The following is a 16,726-nucleotide window of genomic DNA, read 5'->3' as shown; positions in this document are numbered from 1 at the left end:
CCTCCAGGGATGGGGCATCCACAGCTTCTCTGGGCAACCTGGCCCACTGCCTCACCACCCACACAGTAAAGAATTTCTTCCTAATATCTAGTCTAAATCTGCCCTCTTCCAGTTTAAATCCATCTCTCCTGTATCCCCCTTTCAGCACTGGAAGCTGCTCTAAGGTCCCCCCACAGCCTTTTCTTTTCCAGGCTGAACACCCCCAACTCTCTCAGCCTGTCCTCACAGGGGCTGTGTTCCAGCCCTCTGATCATCTCCGTGGCCTCCTCTGGACCCGCTCCAGCAGCTCAACGTCCTTCTTGCGTTGGGGGGCCCAGAACTGGATGCGGTACTCCAAGCAGGGTCTCATGAGAGCAGAGGGGCAGAATCCCCTCCCTCTACCTGCTGGCCACACTCCTCTTGATGCGGCCCAGAATCCAGTTGGCCTTCTGGGCCTCCAGCAAGAAGAAGTCCAGAGAGGCAGGGCAAGTCAGCGTGCTGGACACTTGGGAGAGCTGCAGTTGATGGCATGATCCTACAGGTCTTCAACGCAAAAGAACAACAAACAAGGAAAAAAGCATGCAAGCAAAAAAAATAAGGAAGGAAAAAAAAACCTAGTGAGACTGCTCTCATAATCAGCAAGTATTCCAAATCCTTGTGAGATGCCAAAACAGCTGCCTGAACTAGGTCCTCCCCCCTCAGAACCCAATGGAGCCCTAAGCCAGCCTGGAAAGTGATGTAGAACCAACAAGCGAGCTAGAACATAGTCTAGAACCATAGAGTGATCTGGAGTGCTGTCTAGAACCACAGGGTGATCTAGAGTGGGCTCTAGAATGCTGTCTAGAGCCATGACGTGATCTAGAATGAGCTCTGGAAATGTGATGTTCTCTAGAATTCCGTCTAGAGCCATAAGGTGATCCAGAAATTTAGCTCTAGCATAGATCCAGAATGCTATGTGGAACCATAGTGTGATCTAGACCGATATCTAGAACAGCTTCTAGAGCCATAAAAGCTGTCTAGAACCATAACACTATCTAGAACATGATCTAGAACAATGATGCTAGCTAGAACCATAAGGTGATATATAACAACAAAGTGATCTAGAACCTGATCTAGAACCACCTCCCTGCCAACCCCCCAACTCCGCACACTGCCAGTTCATGTTAATTTTTTCATCTACCTACACCCCCAGTCCTTCTCCTCTGGGCTGCTCTCCATCCGTTCCCCTCCCAGCCGGTGTCTGTGCTGGGGGTTGTCCTGACCCATGGGCAGGACCTTGCCCCTGGCCGTGTTGAGCTTCACAGGGTTGGCACAGCCCCACCTCTCCAGCCTGTCCAGGTCCCTCTGGATGCCGTCCCTTCCCTCCAGCACATCGACTGCACCACACAGCCTGGTGTCGTCAGCAAACCTGCTGAGGGTGCACTCGATCCCGCTGTCCATGTCGCTGACAGAGATGTTAAACACACCAGTCCCAGCACCCACCCCTGAGGAAGGATTTTCTGCTTTAGCTTCCTGCGTCGGTGCAACGCAGCTGTCCCTTGGCCTGGGTTCTGATTTCTAGACTGGTCTTCAGAATCTCTTAAGCACTGGGGAATGAGTAAAATGATTTCACATAGCAGGGCAGACAGAGGAAGTGTTTTTCTCTGTTTTCACTGCCTGAAATCCACCGCTGCTCCTCGTGCGTTTCACTGCCCTCACCCTCAGCCTTCACCAGAACTCTGCTTTCCTCTTCTCTGACTGATGCCCAGTGTTCGGTGTCCTTTTCTCACTCTGTCACTCTCATCTCTGAGTGTTCAGGCTGAACAACCTGAAGAGAGCAGAAGCTGTCACTCTGGAGGGGAACAGCTCTGTGACGTACATGGATTTACGGGACAATCAGATGACGGATCTGGATCTGAGCTCCTTCGGCAGCCTGGAGCAGCTGCACTGCGAGCGGAATAAGCTGAGGGAGCTGACACTGAGCGGGTTCTCCCTTCGGGCCCTCTATGCCAACAGCAACTGTACGTCCCTCTCCCTTCTTCACCTGCCCTCTCCCACACAAAAAAATACTAACGCTGCCGTTACAGCAGGGAGACCGTATGTGATGGGTGTTCTGAGGTCAGCTCCGCAGGATGGCGCGTGCACGTGTGTTTGCAGGCGGTGTAACAGGGGAAGGCTGCGGTGCTGAGCCACTGTCAGGGGAATCCATCTTCCAGTGGGATCTGTCTGGGAGTGCACAAATAAAAGCGCAGCTCTCCCTTGTTCTGCTGCCCCACATGGCAGATGGAGAAGTTGGGCGGCGAGAAGCTGCAGTGCCCTGTGGCAGGTGTATGAAAGGCCGGCTCGTCTGCCTGCTTCTCTGTGCTGTGTTCCCTCTGGAGCTCTGCAATCATAATTGTTTGCTTTACCTCGTCAGGTCTGACAGCTGTCAATATTTATCCGGTTCCTGGTCAACTGGCATGTCTAGAGCTCTCTCAGTAAGTGACTCTGCACCACAGAATATAGACCAAGTGTCTGGACACCTTTGCTGTTTTCTGCAGAAGTTTTCTAGAGCTTTTAAGCTTCTGTAAGAGCTGAGAGCAGTTGAGGGAAGGCAGTCCATCTTCCCTGTAGAACTGGACAGCCCAGCACTAGAGTGATGAAGGTGTCCCGGAGCAGAAGCCCTTCTGAACTGGTGTGACCTGCCCAGGGGCTGGCTGTCCTTCGGCTGTAGGCTGGGATCAGCAAAAAGAGCCCGGCAGGGCACACGCAGCCTGTGGCACCTTACTGGGATGGGTGGTGGGAGCCTGTGGAGCAAACGTTTAGAGTAGCTGCCAGCAATTGCTGCTCTTGGCTTTGTTGCCTACGTCTGCCCCTGCAGCAGCGTTGTGAGACCGGTAAGACAGGATGCCCACAGGACCTGGTCACCTTTGCTTCAATTCTGGGTTGTGACACAGTGGCAGGATAGTGCAGGGTGACCTGTTCTGCTGGTGTCAGTGCTGTAAACAAAAAGCCTGGCCATCAGAGCCCATCGTCAGTGCTTCCTACCGATCGTGCACTGGCTCGGTTTGCATGACACAGCTGGCTAAATTCCACGTGACCAGCTCAGATGCTGTTGTTCATTTTTGGGTTGGCTGTCACTGATGTCACGCAGCATTCAAACGGGGTGTGTTCCGTGTGGAGTGCCAGTGTCTAGCCTTTCCCCCTTGCTTTTCCCAGCAATCAACTGCCGTGTGTCCCAGACTGGGCCTGTGAAGCAAGGAAACTGGAAGTTTTGGATGTGAGCTACAACTTCCTTGTGGAGCTTCCCTCAAGGTCAGCAAACCTTCTTCTCGTACAGGGCTGAGCTTTCTTCTGCGCTGAGCTGACTGGGGAGAGGGAAGCCATGCTATTGCAGGTGCTTTATTCCTTGTTGTGTGGAGATACATTCCACCTCCTTTCTCTGTGCAGCATCAGAAATACTCTGTTCACCCACTGGAAAGAACTGACTTCCAGATCAGCTTCTTGAACAGCAGGGGCTGAGTAGTTCCTCCTGTGCTCCTGGCTTCTGCTGCGGATGTTTGCACCTGCAGCAGAACACCCTGCTGTGATTTATTTATGTCACCACGGTGTCTGTGAACACGGGTCACGCGTGGGCCCTGATGTGCCTCGCATTGCCCCGCAGAGATTTCGTGTGTTGCCTTTCATGGGGAGATGGCACAGAGGTGATACAGCTGATCTCGAAGGTGGCCTTCGCAACACAGCATCACCCAGCTCCTTTCTCCCTGGTGCCCTCTCGGTTTCTGCAGAACTGTGGTGAAGGGGAGCCAAGAACTAATATAATTTTGCAGATATTTATAATATACCAGGGATATCATGGGAAGAAGCAAAGCACAAACGTTCTTAGCCTAGCAAGTGTGTTTGGTGGGGGTGTGATTGCTGTGAATGAGACACGGTGTCCCGGGTAAGCTGTACTGAAACTGCACGGAAGGGTGGATCCTGGTGAAGAAATGCAGAGAGCAAGCTGGAGCAGTTAAAGCAGCAGGCACAGGAAGTGATCTTAGCAGTGACATTCCAATGGTTGTCAGAGACAAGGCTATGTACATCAAAAGCAAGAAAAGGATGTAAAAAGGTTGCAATAATGAGAACTTAAAATCTTAGCCATGCGAGTGGATGAAAAAGACAAAATTTTAACTATGTTGTGCAAAAAGAACCTGCAGAATTCAGGTGCAGAAATACATATTCTAAAAAGAAATTTAAACATTTTTAAAGATTCCCAAGTGCTGGAATTTACTGTGTCCATTGGGGATCTCTTCCAGCATGGGTTTGTCATCAACACTCTACGTATGTCTTGTGTACAGTTAGAACTTTGCCAGCGTTGACTTCCAGCCATTGATCTGGTTAATCCAGCAGACTAAAGCTTAGAGCCTTGTACGGATCAGTGTATTTTAATGTTGCTCTGCTGTACAATCACATTATAACAGATCAAACACTGCCTTTTCCCACTCTGGTTGCGGAGAGGAGTGAACTGAGCTGATACAGAAACCCTCTCTCTTTCCAGGATCCTCAGCAGCTTGAGCCTTCGGAAGCTGATGGTGGGGCACAACCTCCTGCAGAGCCTCCCGCCTCTCCTCGAGCACGTTCCACTGGAGGTGCTGGACCTGCAGCACAACCTGCTGACGGAGCTCCCGGAGACGCTCTTTGCCAAGGCTCTGAAGTGAGTGCCAGCATCTTTCTCTGCCTTAGCCTGGGGGGCTGTGGGGGCTGGTGGTGGTGTCTGCGGGCTGTCCTTGCGAGATGCCGTTTGCGTAAGGAATAATGAGGCATGCGCTTTACAAGGAGGTAATTCAGCTGCCATAAGGGAAGTCATCAAGCTGATTTGAGGGAATCGGCCCATGTTACTGTTTAATTACAGGAAAAGAGGGGCCTGACCCAGCAGCCAGCCAAAGAATCACCTTCAGTCGCAGCTGTTTCTGAGCTCATGTTACTGCCTGGAGAGCTTTGTCTTTGACAGCAGTGCGTAAATTCAGGTGCAAAGGCGTGAGCCATACAGATTTTCAGACATTGCAGCAGAAAGTACATCAAGTCATTGGAGAACAGTGAGAGAGACCCTTACAAACGAACAGCCCTTCATAACTGTCTGTTCAGACACGAGTCGACCCTTCTTTTAAAGACACTGAGCAAGAGTGTGCATAGTCTGCCTCCACCAGTATTACCCACCTCCTCCCCAGGCTCTTCAGCCCTCACTGTTTACTGTAAAACGCTGTGTGCATCCACAGCACTATATAGCTAGTAAGTCGTCAGCAGACACGTAAGTTTTACTGTGAGGAGGGATGTTACACTGTGTTGTCTGGCCTCCTAATGCTGTTGCTCTGCCCATGCTGGCATTCGTACACCTCCTTTTCCTGCTGTTAGTGGAGTGGTTTACATGATGCGAAGTCTGATTTTTGCACTTGCTATGGTTAGTCTCAGGTACCTGAACGCATCTGCAAACAGCCTGGAGTCCTTGCCCTCGGCATGTACAGGGGAGGAGAGTCTGAGCATGCTGCAGCTGCTTTACTTGACCAATAATAAGCTCCCAGATGAATGCATCCCTGCCCTGGTGAGACACCTGAGCCTGCGGGTCCTGCATCTGGCAAACAACAACCTACAGACTTTCCCCGCAAGGTAAATAATTAAGGCTGGTGGGCAAGATAGCGCTCACCGGGAGGATGTTGCCTGCCTCACTGTGAGTGTACGTGGATCGGTGTCAAGGGAAGATGCTCTCCCCGTGGGAGATGACAAAAGCCTGCCATTCCTGCACACACACCCAGGATACCTCTTCTGCAGGTTCAGAGAGCGACGAGTTCTTGCCTATAAGATGTAATATTGTTTTGTTTCCCTTTCAGCAAACTTAGTAAGCTGGAGCACTTGGAAGAGCTGAATCTGAGTGGCAACAAACTGAAAACAATTCCCACAACAGTGGCAAACTGCAAGCTACTTCATACACTCATTGCGCACTCTAATGAAATCAGCATCTTTCCAGAGATCCTGCATTTGCCCCGTATTCAGGTATTCTTATGGAAAAGGTAAAGAGATATCAGGGGAAAGTTTGGGTTGGAGAATGAAGAGTAACTGCTAGGAGAGGAACTGGAGATCCAGCATCTTGCTTGATCAGCCTGAGAAGAGGGCACAGAATCTGCATTCTAGATCTGCCGCCTTTTGAGCTGGTCAAAGATGGCTCATCTCTCGTTTATCCTTACCATCTGTCTCTGATGTGGTGTGTTTCTAGTTCACCATTTGAGGCAGGAGGGAGTGTTACATGTTACACAGCTGGCAGGATTGTATATATAGGACTTCTGTGATCTTTAGTGTGACCTGTTCGTTCAGTATTGGAGTCCTGGCTGTTGCAGGTTGTAAGTATTTGCTGCTTATAAATAATTTCTCTACTGATAGGTCAGACCCATTTTTGTGACCTGTTTGCGGGACACAGTCAGTAGTGGGATCATACCGTGTTTGGAAGGAGCACTGGAGTAGCTGACCACATGACAGAACAGAGAATATTTCCTTTGTCATTGTGCTTTTCTTTTGATACTGCAGTTTGTAGACTTGAGCTGCAATGAGTTAACTGAAATCCTGATCCCTGAGGCGCTGCCAGGTGCCTTGCAAGAGTTGGACCTGAGCGGGAACACAAACCTGGTGCTAGAACACAAGACACTGGACATCTTCAGGTGAGCCGTGGAGATGCCAACCCAGCAGTGACCTGCACAGGGAAGGGTCACCCTTCCCAGGAGGGGAAATGGGACAGTAAAGCGTGTGTCACAGCCCTGCATGATGTTATAGCATTCCCTGCCTGAGGCTGCTGAAGCTTTCTGTCTTGTAGGAAGGGAAAAGTCTGTGTCCAAATCATCAGAGCAAGCAAAAAAATTCTCAGGTGGCCTGAGGTTCTCCCAAGTGTCTCTGGCGTAAGCAGCCAGACATCTCCAGAAAGCCACGACCTTAAGCTCATCTCCTTGTTGCAGGAGAACTGCCGAGAACTCTAGACTAGACAAGGTCCTTTGGCCACAAAGTGTTTGGTGGGGTCTAGGAGACAATGACCTCTCCTCCCCTCTCTCCATAGTCACATTGCCACGCTGAAGATCGATGCTAAGCCCTCCCTCGCAGCAGACTCAGCACTCGCTTCTGCCTTCTGGAGCCACGGAGTAGCTGAGATGGCCGGACAGAGAAATAAGTGAGTATTGTGGTCTGCAGGACGCTGGCACTTTGTCTTCTTGGGGTGTCAGGCGCTGCCAGGCACCCAGGCAGACCTGGTTTCCTCAAGAGTCCTCCGTCCCTCTTGCCCAGTCTTGGTAGCTCAGGCCCCGGCACTGTCCTTTCCCTCAGTTTTCACACTTATCCTGGGGCACTTGGACTTCCCACCCTGGTAGAGATGCTTTTCCTCCTCCTGCGGGCTGTGCCCATGGCCCTCTCCAGAGGATGGTGAAGGATGGTTCGGGGGTTTCAGTCCCAGACCGCAGCCGTACGTCTCACGGGACAGTGGCTTTGCTGCCCCGTGGGAACAGCCCTCGTGGCAAGGTGCCTGATGGCTGTGGGGACCATTTAATCCCTTGAGACATACTAACTGCTTGTGTGCTCTTCTGACAGGCTGTGCGTGTCGTCCCTGGCCCTGGGGAGCTTTGCAGAGGGGGTGGAGGCCGTGTACGGCATGTTTGATGGGGACAAGAACGAGGAGCTGCCACGCTTGCTGCAGTGCACCATGGCCGATGTGCTCCTGGAGGAGGTACAGCAGTCAGACACCATGTTCATGTCCAACACCTTCTTGGTCTCCCACAGGTAGGACAGCGAGCAAGCCGGTCCTGGTGGGACCTGCATCGGTATATCCCGTAATGCGGTGGTGGGGTGAGGCGGCCCTCCAGAACACCTGCCGCTGGGGTCTGGAGCCTTCCTACACCTTCTCCTCCAACAGGAAGCTGGGCATGGCTGGGCAGAAGCTGGGTTCCTCTGCTGTCCTTTGCTACATTCGTCACGATGTGGCTGATCCAGCCAGCACCTTTTCTCTGACGGTGGCCAATGTGGGGACGTGCCAAGCCATTCTGTGCCGAGATGGAAAACCGCTGCCTCTCTCCAAAGTCTTCAGTCTTGAACAATGTTCAGAAGAAGCCAAGAGAGTCAAGGAGCAGAAAGCCATTATAACAGAGGTTGGTTTGGACCCTCTGCACTTCACAGCTTGGTACAAATACATGAGCTCTGCTGCCTGCACAGTACTGCAGGGGAGAGGGTGGCATGAAGGTGTGCGAGTGACTCGTCTGTCACTCCTGCTCTGCTGCTCGTGCTGATGAGCTGTTCAGAATGACGTGTTCCTAAAACACCCGTTATGGCCTGAGAACTGCAGGTACAGGATGCCAAGGGTGGCTTGGGGAGAGAGGGAGGAAAGAAAATAGGGACGGAGCTAAAGGAGGAGAGGTCCATAATGCTGTGCATGACTTGGGTGAGTGCAGAGGGGAGCCGCTGAAGAACAGAGCAGGGCCTGGGAAGTCGTCTTGTCTCAGAACCCACAAACCATCCTTGCTGTTTCTTGAAAAGCATGACTCAAGTTACCTCGCTTTGGATTTCTTCCGTGTTTTACTCAGTGAAGGTACAGGACTCGTGGCCCTTGAGACATGCAGAACATGGATATAAAGTATGTTACAGGTAAAAATTTAAACACAAAAAAAGACAGAAATGTCCATTGGTTTGATGCGGAAGTATTAAAATTATTTCTGGAGAACTCTCTATAGGTTAACTTTCTAAAACTTGGAAATAACAGGGAAGTTCCAAAGAACTGGAAAATATGTTGTCAGTGGAATCAATGTAGGCCCTTAAATGGTTTAAAAACTGGCTGATTAATGGATTCTGAAAACTAAAAGTGAAATCATTGTCTAAGGAGACTTCCCTGCATGTGTCCTCTCTTGTTTTTTAATACTTAGCAGCAGCGACGTTTAACACCCAGAGGATACAGAAATTAAGAACACTGAAATTAAATCTGAAACACTGGGGAAGCGATGTACGCTATAGGCACTGACATGGAAAAGAGGCTGAGGGCTGTGGGCAGTTTTCTGTCCAGGAGACTAGAGCCAGCCTGGCCAGGGGACTAGGTCAGACCTCCAGGTCACAGCAGTAGTGCCAGATACCTGCTTGTGCTTTTCTTCCTGGGGATGTAGTCTCCACACTGCAGAATGCAGTTATATGTTAATAAAGAGGGAAATAGTTCAGACAATACACAGAAGTTACGTGATGTCTGGATAATCTGTCTTGCAATGAGAAAGTAAAAAGTTACTGTCTTGCTCATGCTGAAAAAATAAATTTCAGGTCAGAGTCATGAATGAAGTTCTCTGGTCAATGTGCTGCAGGTCGTCCAGCCACACATTTCAGAATAGTTTGCTGCAATTCTTCAAAGTGTGACAAAAAATCTTGTGGGTTAAAAGCATGTTGCTGCCAGCATCGGTGATGGGCGATGGCTGCGCCTGATGGTCCGGTGCGGGGGTGCCTGGGCGGAGAGCCCTCTCTCCTGCACTGTAGCTGTGCACTGGCCTCTCTCAAGTCTCCAAACCAGTTTATGGGCGGGGGAAAGACTCTCTCCCAGTGATCCAGGAGCAGTTCTAACGCCCCTGCCTTGTCTCTCCTGTCTGCAGGACAATAAGGTCAACGGTGTGACTTGCTGTACTCAGATGCTGGGCTGCACGTACTTGCATCCTTGGATCCTGCCCAAGCCACACGTCAGATCCATTCCACTGACCGTACAAGATGAGCTGCTGCTTCTCGGGAATAAAGCTCTCTGGGAACACCTTTCCCATGCAGAGGCTGTCTCCGCCGTGCGCCACCTACGTGACCCGCTAGCTGCTGCGAAGAAACTCTGCACTTTAGCCCAAAGCTACGGCTGCCAGGACAACGTGGGTGCGATGGTGGTGTGTCTGAACATCAGCGAGGACAGCTGCACGTGTGAGATGCACGGCCTCGCTCTGCCAGCTCCTGGGGGATTTGGTTCCGCCACCACCAAGCCAGCAACACCTTCGTCTAGCAGTGGAATTGTGTCGGAGTTCGGCAGCGAACTGTCTGCTTCCGAGGTGAGCAGCGAGGTGGGCTCCACAGCTTCGGATGAACACAGCGCGGTTGGTCTCGATGGCACTTTGCTGCCGCGACAGGAACGACGTTGCAGCCTGCACCCCGTGCCCCCCTCAGGCATCTTTCAGCGACAGCCTTCCAGTGCCACCTTCTCCAGCAACCAGTCTGACAACGGCCTGGACAGCGACGACGAGCAGCCCGTGGAGGGTGTGATGACAAACGGCAGTAAGGTGGAGGTGGAGGTGGACATCCACTGCTGTAGGGGAAGGGGCCTGGAGGGCGAACCTCCTGCTGCGGAGTGCAGCTCCTCTGCGCCCGGGACAGAGGATGACTCTGGGCTTGTCCTTGTCATTCGGAGACAGAACAGTGTAAACAGCAGCACTGTGCAGAGAGGGGTCAGGGAAAAGTGTGAACTGCAGAAATCTCTTTCCACATGCTGTCTCTATGGAAAAAAGCTTTCCAATGGGTCCATAGTGCCCTTGGAGGAGAGCCTCAACCTCATCGAAGTAGCCACAGAGGCACCCAAGAAGAAGACGGGCTATTTTGCTGCTCCATCCCAGACAGAGCCAGAGGATCAATCTGTGGTGCCGCCTGATCTGGAGGAGGAGGTGAAGGAACAAATGAAGCAGCACCAGGAGAATGGAGTGGATCAGGAGCAGAAAGAGGAACACGCAGCAGCTCTGCCAGAGGAGTTTGACACAGCGTTGTAACCCAACAAGTACTGCTCCCACACTGTCTGTCCCAGGAAGCTGTCCCGTAAGGGCTGTCGTGCCCTCCCAGGGGAGCCAGGATATGCAAGGAGTACAGGCACCTGCTGCTTCCTAATGGAGCTGAGGAAGAATCGTGAGTGCCGAGCTCTGGGCTGTCCACTTTTCACCGCAGAGTCTCAGTTGTTGTACGAGCACACAGACCAGCAGCTGAGCTCTGCGCCAGGGACTGTCTGGAAATGGTGCAAGCACGAGGAGGAGGCAGGTCTTCCGACACCTGCCTGTAGCTGCTTGATCCCCAGGGTTCTGACAGCTCTGCAGGAGAGGGGCTGGTGTGTGTGTGGGGTGAGGAGGCTGCTTGAGGGGGCAACGTTCAGTGTCTGGAGCCCTGTGAATATTTCCAACGCAGCCCCCCACCCCCAGCACCTTTGTTATTCCCTGAAAGAATACAGCCCGTTGCAATGAAGCCGACCCAAGAATGGTTTCCTACATTAATTGCAAGCACTTTTATTGATTGCACTTAAGCTGTTCTGCTCTGCTTCAGCCCAGCACTTTATTATTTAGGGTTAGGGGGGAGAGAACTGCACAGCAGGTGTGGTGGGGGCTTTTCCCAATGGATGCTGTTAGGTCAGCAGAGGACCCAGGGTACCAGTGTTCTGAGTACTGGTGCGATGGGATCAGCCTACGCAGGATGAGGAAATAGGCAGCTGAGTGATGAGCACAGTCCTACTGATGTGTCTTACATGGAGCATGGGGAAGATCAGCTCTGGGCTGGCTGATTATCGTGTAGAGCTAGTGCTTGTAGCTGCAGAGCACAGACCCAGCTCAGCAGCAGCTTGGCCACCTCCACCGCAGATGCTTCCCAGGAGAGGCTTCCTGTGTCCAGGGGGCATGGGGTGAACCCTGAGGTTGTGCTTGTTTCGTTGAGGCACGTGGTTCATGAGGACACCGAGCTGTAAGCAGTGGTGTGCCGTGCTCAGGCCGGTGAGCGGTGGGGCTGCCCTGCGTGTGCGGGGACGCGTTGGGTGAAGCTCCGTTCCACCCACACGAGCTCTGCGCTGTCAGGAGTCGTGTTCCACACCCACAGCAACCCGCTTTTCGCAGTACATGCCCAATTTGGCCACAGATGAGGTGAAAGCATACTTGTTTCTGCTTAGCTTCCCGTACAAAAGGAAAACCAGAACTTTTCACCTTCATAGCATCCTTATCGGCCCTGGAAAAGGTGTTTTGAGCAGTCCCAGGAATGGTGCACTGGCCAGCCTGCACTGGGCAGGTGCACTGTGTTCCCATTAGGGTTTCTGGTGTGCGTCGCTGCCGATGTCGTCCTCTTGTGCAAGGGTTGGGAGGGGACCCCTGCCCCTGCAGGTCTGTCTTCCTTAGCTGGCAGAGAGCTGGACAGAAGCTGCCCCGGGCACATCAGAGGTGCAATAATCCCGACTGTAATGTGGGCTAGTGCCTTTTCTTCTTTATTAAGTATATTTATGAAGAAAACTTGCAAGTTTCTTCTCAAGAGCTCTGAGGGGCTTGAGTTGTGTATATTTGGACCAAATTCAGGCCTTGCTCAGGAGGAAGAACTGTGCAGGCTACTTGTGAGATTCTGTCAATACAGATCTTTTGACAAAATCTAACTGAGTTTTTCTGAGATTTCAAAGCACCTTGAATTTCTTCTCAATAGGAAAAAAAATGTATTTTTGTCATGCATGAGAGCAACATTTTAGGACATACCTTGTGCTAATTACAATGTAATCATGAAACAACCCAACTTCTTCCAAAGTTTAAAATCTCACAGATTTTGGCTGTTAAAAGGTAATTCTTGGAATCACAGAAACAGCAGCACTTCAATCCCTTAGGCAGAGAAACAACAGAGAAAAGATTCAAAAACGAAACCCCAAACCTCTCCCATGTTCTCTTCATGTAAGTATGCAGAAAAGGCTCATCCCAGTGTGTTTGACTGTAACTTCTGTCACTGGTGACAATTTCACCAAATATCGGTGCCCAGCCCAACCCCTTCTGACGCCTGACAGGGCTGCAAAGCCGCCTCTGTGCAGCACAGGACTGATGCAGAAACACTCTTCTGAGTACGACATGACAAACCTGGCACTAGCAGAGTGGCAGATGTTAAGCAAATCAGGAAATCAGGTCTCTGTTCCTTGCACTGACATGGAAAATCTGGTGTGTCCTCGCCAGTCCGCACCAGCAGCATTGCGAGGAGAGCTGGCATTGCCACGGGGCGTCAGTCGTGAACGGCTCTACCTAGCTCAGTGGGGAGGAACTAAGGAAAATAAATCTGCGCAATAGAGCATGCAGATTTCTGAGCTGCTCCTCTTTGCGGCAGTGGCAGAGTGGAAGGCAAGGGATTGCTGCTTAGCCTTTTTCTCCAGTGCTGTTTCTGGTTTTGACGCAGAAAGGGACTTTAATACAACCGGCTCCTGTTTTCTGTGGGTGTGAACTGTCAGAACACGGCTTGTTCCCTTACGCTAGGGAGAGTCCACGGCTTTCTCTGCCTAAGCGGGTACTATGAGCTGTCTCTTACTCTGGACAGCACAGTCCAAGTGCTTCCCTCCACCACCTCCTTTTGTTTTCCTGCCTCCCCAGAGGCAGCAAAATTCTCCTTTGTCTTCTCACCTTGCTTACTATCACCACCTTGGGTTTCAAGCTCCCTCAGAGCACTGCTGTAGGTGCAGCAGGTATGAGTGAGCAAGTCCAGTGACAGCATGGGACAGAAAGTGTTTCCCCAGTTCTCTTCCTGTTCTCCAGTCTTACCCGATTTTTCTATGTGGTTCTTGCCCAGATGCATCATCTCCACAGTGCCACGTCACTAAGAATGTCCTGTTCGTTAACAGCCTTGCTGTTAGAGAGGTTCTCAGCCTGGACTCTTGTCCCCGCCAGACCTGCCGCACTCCCTGCGGCCACCGTGGAGCTGGGCTGGGGAGTCCGTTTGTCCATCTCTTCTGTAATCAGCGCTCTGCTGACGAGCACGCTTGCCAAGAACAGGCACCCTGAAGGCACTGATGAGTCTGTCCTGCCCTGCCCAGAAAGGCTTCTGCAACAGGAACCCGTGAAGGTGATGCTCAGTGACAAGCCGTTGGGACCCCAGTGCTGGGGACAAGGGGTCACCTCCACGTTGTCCCCAGCACCAGGAACGGGGCTGGCGGAGGCAGCCCCACAGATCCTGGGACCTGATCAGAATCCTGGACTGCACAGGAGGGTAAAACCCTGTTCCAAGAAGGAGCAGGTATTTCCTGTTCTTGGGGACAGGCTGCTGCGAGGCCTGAAATCCTTCTCCTCATACGCGGGACGTTCACCCACCCTTCGGCCCTCAGACTCCAGGAGTTCTGCGCTCCTTCCAGATGCTGACGGCTTTTGTGTCCTTTGCCAAAGGCCTCCTTCGGGCAGTAGGTTCACCTCTTTGGTTTGTGCAATCGTTGTCCGCTGTTCACTGCTGTCTGAAGACTCAAGTGTATTTTTTCCTCTTTTTTCACATTTTAAAATGTTTGCTTTTTTTAACTTGACTCCTATGACCCAGCGCATGTTACAGAAATATTGCAGCACACCAACTGTTTATTAAATAATCCTTTTTCATATTTTCTGTTTTAAAAAGGATAATATTTTCTGTATCCCACTCTAGCATGCACCTGTAATAATTCCCATTTTTTACCACGGATGGGAGCAGGTTGTTCAGTGAATGCACTTTCAGCACTGTGGCCTATGTTTGTATTTCTCTGGAGGCAAGTAAGATGGCTGGAAAACACTATTCCCTTGATTCTTTATTCAGATGTATAGAACAGTCCAGGAAGGATGAATATTTTTGCATCAACTTTTCAGATGACTTAGCAATAAAGATTTTTACTTTAATCTGACACTATATTCTGATTCTGTTACTGCGCTGGAGGGAGTTGGTGCACCGTCCCAGTCCAACACAGCTGTGGGCAGCAGGAGCCTTGCTGCAGGGTCTCCTTGCTTCAGGGAGCTGTGTGCTGCTGCACTCGGCGCCTTGTGCACAAAAGCGACTTGCAGAGCCCTGCCAGGGCAGAATTCGTAACATCAATTACGAGGCAGTGCTGGGTATCCCGCCAGGGGAACGCTGCCCTCTGAACTTGCTCTGAATGGTGCTGTACAGCCCTCTGGAAGTAGCTGCAGCAAGCAGGAAATACAGAATTATTAAAAGAAAGAGTCCCACAGTGGACCGTCCACATCAGCCCCTGCACTGAAACACTCAGTGCACCAAGCTACTCAAAGGGAGGAGAAATCAGACAAACCCTGGAGTACCTGGCGTGTTCCTGCTTAGCATTTGTTTCACTTTTGCATTTCTAGTTCCAGTGATGTTCCATGGTTTTGGTAATTGAGGATTTCGTCACTGGTACCAGTGAAACTGGAGATACACCCAAGATACCGCATGCCTCTGGTACATTTAGCTTGGTGTTGGGGTTTTGGGGTTTTTTAATATGAGCAGAACTGGTCTGTGGGACCACGGGGGGGTCTATCCTCACACAGACAACTCACATAGTGGGCACTGCTCTGAAATGACATTTCATTCTGAGGCATGATTTTGGGATTCTAGTGCTACTTTTTCCTGTTAAGTTTCCTATAAAAGTTTTTTTTTTTAAAGTAAATTTAACTTTTTTAAATAATACAAGAGCAGCATCTCATTTCCCCAACTTGTACATTAAAAATTTATTTTGAAAACATTAAAAATTTATTTTGAAAACAATACACTTCTATCTTAAAACACCTGCTTGAGCTCTTACAGCTTTTGTCTGATTGTCCCAACTCAGGGCATCTTTTTAAGCAAAACTGTTGTATAGATGTTATATAAAAGACCATTTTATATAAAATCGTGCCCTCTCCAGGAGAGTTTAAAAAGGTACTGTGTCACAAATCAGGCTGAGTATGTTCATCATTTTGCAGGTTTATTTCAGGATTCTCTGATAGCTCTGTAAATGCTGTGATGTGGAAACTGCTGCGTTAGTGCCAGGAGACCTACAAGAAAGCAATAATTAGCTGCCACAACCACAGGTGTGGATCGGTCATTTTTAAGAGCTCTGTTCTCAGTGAACAGTCACACGCCCTTTGTAAAGACAGCTTCAGCTACACAAAGCTGTTCATCAGCAGATGTAGCAGCAAGACTTCAGTGGAGGAGAACACGACAGCCGGCGGGATGGGAGGGCTGCCTGTGGAGCCCTGGCTTGCAAGTCAACGACAGGACAGTCACCTTCCACCAAGAGACAGCCACATGATGAAGGCGAGCCAAGGGACTAACTTTGTTTACACTAATAATTCCACAACGCAAATTCAAGTTAGGAACAGCTCGACTCTACCACATTTGGAGCTGTACCCTCAGGGTGTGTTCTGCTGCAGCATTAAGGATGCTCTGCCCAGAACCAAGGGCATACTGCTTTGTCTCCGTAAGGAGGCTGACAAAAATCATGACTATTACTGGAGCAGAGGAGTCATTCTAGTGCTCATATAACTGTACTGGTTTCTGTTTCAGTTTGTGAATGGTTCTGTAGCCCCTGACAGCTAGGGCTGCGCTAAGCAGGTATGCCATGGCAGCTACACAGCCCGAGAGGCCAGCAGCAATCTCTGCCCCGTGCAGGCTGCACCTGAAGCCCTGATAGCCTTTGCTCTGATAAAGCTGCTCTCTCTCTTTGCACACTGATGAATTATAAACACCCAGCAGAAAATGGAAGAAATAGTACACAGCGGGCACGATGCCAACAGCAATCGCTGTGTCCAGGACGCACTCCAGGAGCAGCCACGCTGGGAAGCCCCACGGTAACCGCAGAACGCCAACCGAGATCAGAAGGCAGGAGACGGCCAGGAGACACCCTCCCGCGGCCATCGCTGCCCTGGCAACGGGCACCTTCAGCTGGTGGAAGCGCTGGTCGAGCTGCTGGGCTTTCTCCCCGTCCGCTCCGCCGAAGCCGCTGTACGCGCCGCCGTACTGGTAGTAGTAGATGCCCCCCAGGCCGGGAAGGCCTGTGTACCCCCCGGGGGGGCCGCAGGAGACGGCGCTGCAGACC

At 51.0% G+C, this 16,726-nt stretch overlaps 2 protein-coding genes across 2 annotated transcripts in view; one reads left to right on the top strand and one right to left on the bottom strand.

The window, feature by feature from the left end:
- PHLPP2 (PH domain and leucine rich repeat protein phosphatase 2) overlaps positions 1-10,706 on the top strand; it is a gene marked incomplete at its 5' end in the record, with an annotated part of 19,491 nt that extends 8,785 nt beyond the window's left edge. The window contains 12 exons of the mRNA XM_010079644.1: positions 1,318-1,357; positions 1,770-1,979; positions 2,375-2,435; positions 3,157-3,252; positions 4,478-4,633; positions 5,383-5,583; positions 5,805-5,967; positions 6,496-6,626; positions 7,016-7,126; positions 7,540-7,728; positions 7,862-8,093; positions 9,567-10,706. Coding sequence (XP_010077946.1) covers positions 1,318-1,357; positions 1,770-1,979; positions 2,375-2,435; positions 3,157-3,252; positions 4,478-4,633; positions 5,383-5,583; positions 5,805-5,967; positions 6,496-6,626; positions 7,016-7,126; positions 7,540-7,728; positions 7,862-8,093; positions 9,567-10,706 — 2,730 coding nt within the window. The remainder of the gene's footprint in view (positions 1-1,317; positions 1,358-1,769; positions 1,980-2,374; positions 2,436-3,156; positions 3,253-4,477; positions 4,634-5,382; positions 5,584-5,804; positions 5,968-6,495; positions 6,627-7,015; positions 7,127-7,539; positions 7,729-7,861; positions 8,094-9,566) is intronic.
- Positions 10,707-16,158: 5,452 nt separating this feature from the next.
- On the bottom strand, positions 16,159-16,719 carry LOC104466279 (MARVEL domain-containing protein 3-like; the record flags this gene model as incomplete). Its single annotated transcript, XM_010079645.1, has 1 exon — positions 16,159-16,719. A coding segment is annotated over one exon (561 nt), but the record flags the coding sequence as incomplete, so codon positions are not given.
- Positions 16,720-16,726: the final 7 nt, after the last annotated feature.

Source organism: Pterocles gutturalis, unplaced genomic scaffold (genome assembly GCF_000699245.1).
Source record: "Pterocles gutturalis isolate BGI_N339 unplaced genomic scaffold, ASM69924v1 scaffold15534, whole genome shotgun sequence".
Lineage (NCBI taxonomy): Eukaryota > Metazoa > Chordata > Aves > Pterocliformes > Pteroclidae > Pterocles > Pterocles gutturalis.
This window is presented reverse-complemented; position numbering and strand designations above follow the sequence as displayed.